The sequence below is a fragment of the Salvelinus alpinus genome, chromosome 2, assembly GCF_045679555.1.
Source record: "Salvelinus alpinus chromosome 2, SLU_Salpinus.1, whole genome shotgun sequence".
NCBI lineage: Eukaryota > Metazoa > Chordata > Actinopteri > Salmoniformes > Salmonidae > Salvelinus > Salvelinus alpinus.
In genome coordinates this window covers 55,479,930-55,484,890 of record NC_092087.1, presented here as the reverse complement: position 1 = coordinate 55,484,890, position 4,961 = coordinate 55,479,930, and the positions used below count along the sequence as shown (strand labels likewise).

General features: G+C 40.7%; 1 protein-coding gene across 1 annotated transcript; it reads right to left on the bottom strand.

The window, feature by feature from the left end:
• Positions 1–2,799: 2,799 nt before the first annotated feature.
• LOC139541051 (general transcription factor II-I repeat domain-containing protein 2A-like) lies at positions 2,800–4,233 on the bottom strand. The gene has a single exon (XM_071345233.1). It carries the CDS (start codon positions 4,231–4,233, stop codon positions 2,800–2,802), a length of 1,434 nt encoding a protein of 477 aa, XP_071201334.1.
• Between the last annotated feature and the right edge of the window lie 728 nt (positions 4,234–4,961).

Below are 4,961 nucleotides of genomic sequence, written 5' to 3'. Positions count from 1 at the left end.
TTGTGCATGCCATGCAATTTCAATAAAGAAAAACAAATTGAAGATAAAATGCTATGCTATGAGTATATTTTGAAGTTAGTCTTCAGTTGTATTTACCATTTGAATAAATACAGACATGAAAATGCTGGGCTACGGATGTAACCTTGGTTCTCTGAGTAGAGTAACGGGTTGCCAAACGACCTCTGGGAACTCCTTCCCTTTCACGTGATATGATTGAGGTGCTTAATATCAAAGATGTTTATAGTGACGCCACACCCTTACTGTACCCATGTGACCTGTCACTATAAAAGGCGATGTGACGCGATATACTGTCTTTTCTTCACTCACGTACACTCCCCTACGTATTTATTTAGACAGTGAAGCTACAACTTTTAATTTGGCTCTATACTCCAGCATTTTGGATTTGACTGTACAGAATATCACCTTTTATTTAAGGGTAATTAATGGTAAATAATGTATTGTGTCATTTTGGAGTAATTTTATTGTAAATAAGAATAGAGTGTTTCTGAACACTCCTACGTTAATGTGGATGCAACCATGATTACAGATGATCATGAATGAATCATGAATAATGATGAGTGAGAAAGTTACAGAGGATCATACCCCCAAGACATGCTAACCTCTCACCATTACCAATAATAGGGGAGGTCAGCATTTTTGGGGGGGTATGATATTTATACCTCTAACTTTCTTACTCATCATTATTCACGATTCATTCATGATTATCTTTAATCATGGTATTCTATTCTTATTTACAATAAAAGTGACTCCAAAGTGACACAATACATTATTTACCCTTCATTTCTATTACATTCACATTTTAGTCATTTAGCAGACGCTCCTATCAAGAGTGACTTACAATTAGTGCCTTCATCTTCACATAAAGTGCCTTCAGAAAGTATTCACACCGCTAGACTTTTCCCACATTTTGTTATGTTACAGCCTGAATTTAAAATGGAGTAAATATATTTTGTTCTCTCACCCAATTATACAAAATACCCCAAAACGACAAAGTTAAAACATATTTTTAGGAATGTTTGCAAATGTATTGAAAATGAAATAAATTAAGTATTCACACCCCTAAGTCAATACTTTGTTGAAGCACATTTGGCAACGATCACAGCTGTGAGTATTTTGGGGTAAAGCTCTGAGAACTTTTCACACCTGGATTGTGCAGTATTTGCCAATTATTCTTTAAGCTCTGTCAAATTGGTTGTTGATCAATGCTAGACAACCATTTTAAGGTCTTGCCATTGATTTAAGTCAAAACTGTAACTTCGCCACTCAGGAACATGCACTGTGTTCTTGGCAAGCAACTCCAGTGTATATTTGGCTCGTAAGCCAGCCATGGAACATCAGATGGCTAGTTAATAGCAAGCCTTAACTAGCAATACAAACCGATTGTCATAGCTAGCTAAAGTTAACCAAATAGATTCTATGTTAGCTAGCAGGCCAGCCATTGAACTTCAGCTGGCTAGCTAACAGCTAGCTTTAACCTCTCTAGGGTACGTGAGACGGTAGCGTCCCACCTCTTCAACAGCCATTGAAAGTGCAGGGTGCCAAATTCAAAAAAACAGAAATCCCATCATTAAAATTCCTCAAACATACATGTATTTTACACCATTTTAAAGATACACTTGTTGTAAATCCAGCCAGTGTCCGATTTCAAAAAGGCTTTACAACGAAAGCAAACCAAACGATTATGTTAGGTGAGTGCCTATTCACAGAATAACACAGCCATTTTTCCAGCCAGAGAGGATTCACAAAAAGCAGAAATATACAGTCGTATGAAAAAGTTTGGGCACCCCTGACAATTTCCATGATTTCCATTGGGTGTTTGGATCAGCAATTTCATTTTGATCTATCAAATAACTGATGGCCACAGTAATATTTCAGTAGTGAAATTAGGTTTATTGGATTAACAGAAAATGTGCAATATGCATCAAAACAAAATTAGACAGGTGCATAAATTTGGGCACCCCAATAGAAAAATCACATCAATATTTAGTAGAGCCTCCTTTTGCTAAAATAACAGCCTCTAGACCAGGGGTGGGCAAACTTTTTGACTCGCGGGCCACAATGGGTTCTAAAATTTGACAGAGGGGCCGGGCCAGGAGCATTTGGAGGGAGTGTTTGGGCCGGATATACTAAAGCATTAAATGTAGTGTGTGCAAACCTCATAGCACAGTAAGAACACTACAACCCAATTTATTAACTGTCTTTCAAATGTGAAAAATAGCCCTTATCAGTTAATAAATTTGTCTCAAGGAATATGCAAGATATGGCATTTACATACTATTTCGCAGATACCGGGATGAGGAAATGTAAATAGATTAAAATAACATACGCACTGTGATTTATCAAGATTGCGTCTGTTTTTAATAAGTTTCAATCGAAGGTGCAAAGTTAAAGAAATCAACATTTATTGAAAAATGGAATCACTTTCAACATTCAAAACATATTATTACACAACGAAATACTCAAGCTCAATAATATCTACTTGTGTTAAACTCCGCAAAATCATGGATGGATTGTCCTGACCGCGCGCTCTACAAACTCGCCACGGACGCCCTCGCCTTCACGCGCAAACTACACGTGTATCGTTGCCAAGCACACAGACATAGGCTGTATTAAATATCCTACCTGCAGCTGAAAATTTAAATTAAGAGCGATGTGCGGCGTGTTAATAAAGCTACTGTACCGCTGCTGTGCGTAAATGCGCATTGCTCTTAATTAAAAGACGCACTTCCAAACTTTCCATATGCATTTTTTCATAACACAGCAGAAAAACTCACCATTTCAGTGGGAACAGTGTTGTTGGTCTCCCTTTTTTGCCAGTGCATCAAAGTCTGGAGTTAGTTTTGTTGTGGCAATTCTCAGGACAGATCTGAGGTGTTGGTCAGTTAACTTGGATCTGTGATGGGCTTTGTTGATTTTCATGACGCTAAACGTCTGCTCACACACGTAGGTCGAGCCAAACAACACCAGCATCTTCTGCGCCGTCCTCCGGAGGTTTGGAAACGCGGTCTTGTTAAGTGAAGCGTAAAAGTCATTCAGTTTAAGAGACTTGAACTTCTCCTTTGAGACGGAGTCAGACTGAAGATCGATCAGTTCCAATTGCAGCTCCTGCGGTGCTGATTCGGGGTCTTGTGACAGGGGACAGGACACCAGTTGAAGTGACTTGTCAATTTTTTCAAAATCACAGAACCGACGGCAAAATTCTCTGTGCAGATCGTCCAGTGATTTGCAGTATTTCTTCGCATTTCGGGCGGCCTCTTTCTGCACGGCTAGTGTGGGGAAATGTGCGAAAGATTTGTTTGACATTTGCCTGGAGAATAAAACCAGCTTGGATTTGAAGGCTCTCACATTTGTGTACATGTCGTGCGCAAACTGATCTTTCCCCTGTAGCTTCACGTTCAGCTCATTCATGTGTGAAAATATGTCCACAGCAAACGCAAAGTCACAAAGCCAGTTTGTGTCGCTCAGCTCGGGGAATTCTTCGGATTTCCCCATTAAATTAAAAAATGAGCGAATCTCGTCTTTGAGCTCCCAGACTCGTTGAAACACTTTCCCCAAACTTAACCAGCGGACGCGAGAGTGGTAAAGTAGGTCCTGGTGATCCGCATTAGTTTCTTCCAGGAACGTAATGAACTGACGATGATTAAGTCCCCTTGCTCGTATGAAGTTAACAAGTTTTACAACTGGATCCACGACGTGATTAAGCTGCAATACAGACTTACACAGAGACTCCTGATGAATGATGCAGTGAAGTAAAATAACATCCTGGTCAGGGTTTTCTTCTTTCACTTTATCCTGGATTCTTTTCAGCAGCCCGATGTTTTTTCCAGTTAAATTTGGCGATCCATCCGTGGTGACATTGGCAAGTTTACTCCAAGGTAGCTTCATTCTCTCGATGACAGCAGACACCTGTTCATATAAGTCCTCTCCTCGCGTTTTCCCTTTCAGTGATTCCATGCTCAAAAGCTCCTCCGTTATCTCAAAACTGTCGTTAATCCCTCGGATAAAAATTAGGAGCTGAGCAGTGTCTTTTATGTCGTTACTTTCATCCAGTGCTAGTGAATATAACTTAAAGGACTCCGCCTTTTTGTTTAACTCGCTGACTATATCTTCGTCAATCAGTTCCACGCGGCGAGTCACTGTCCTGCGTGCTAAACTGATTTTTTCAAACTTGGCTTTGCTCTCCGGACACAAGAGACCTGCTGTCTCTACCATGCACTCTTTCAAAAACTCGCCTTCGGAGAAAGGCTTGCTAGCCTTTGCTAATTTGAATGCCAGCAAATAACTTGCCTTGGTACTTGACTCTTGAATTGCAGTTTGTCGGTGAAAAAAGTTCTGTTGACTCTGTAAATTAGCTGCCAACCTCTGAGCAGTAGCCGCCCGTTCTTGTGTTGACTGCTTGCTAGCATAGTTTGCATGCTTCGTGGCAAAGTGACGGCTGATATTGTACTCTTTGAAAACCGCAACAGCTTCTTGGCATATCAGACATACAGCCGTTGATCGGACTTCAGTGAAGAAGTATTTTGTTGTCCACTCCTTATTAAACACTCGGCATTCGCTGTCCACTTTCCTTCTCTTTGGTCCGCTCATTTTCACAGAAGGGCTTAATGGTGACGTGAAACGAAGTGAAAATTAAAGTGAAATAAAGAGAAATACGCGCCACTCCAACAACGGTCAATGTGTTTTGAGTGCGCCATCTATTGGGGAAACGTGGGCATTGCAGGGAAAGGGGAAAAAAAGGAGGTTTTTACTATAATTTGGACAAGTTCGGCGGGCCGGATTAAAAAGCCTAACGGGCCGTATGTGGCCCGCGGGCCGTAGTTTGCCCATGTCTGCTCTAGACGCTTGCCATAGCCTCTAATGAGTGTCTGGATTCTGGATGAAGGTATTTTGGACCATTCCTCCTTACAAAACATCTCCAGTTCAGTTAGGTTTGATGGTTG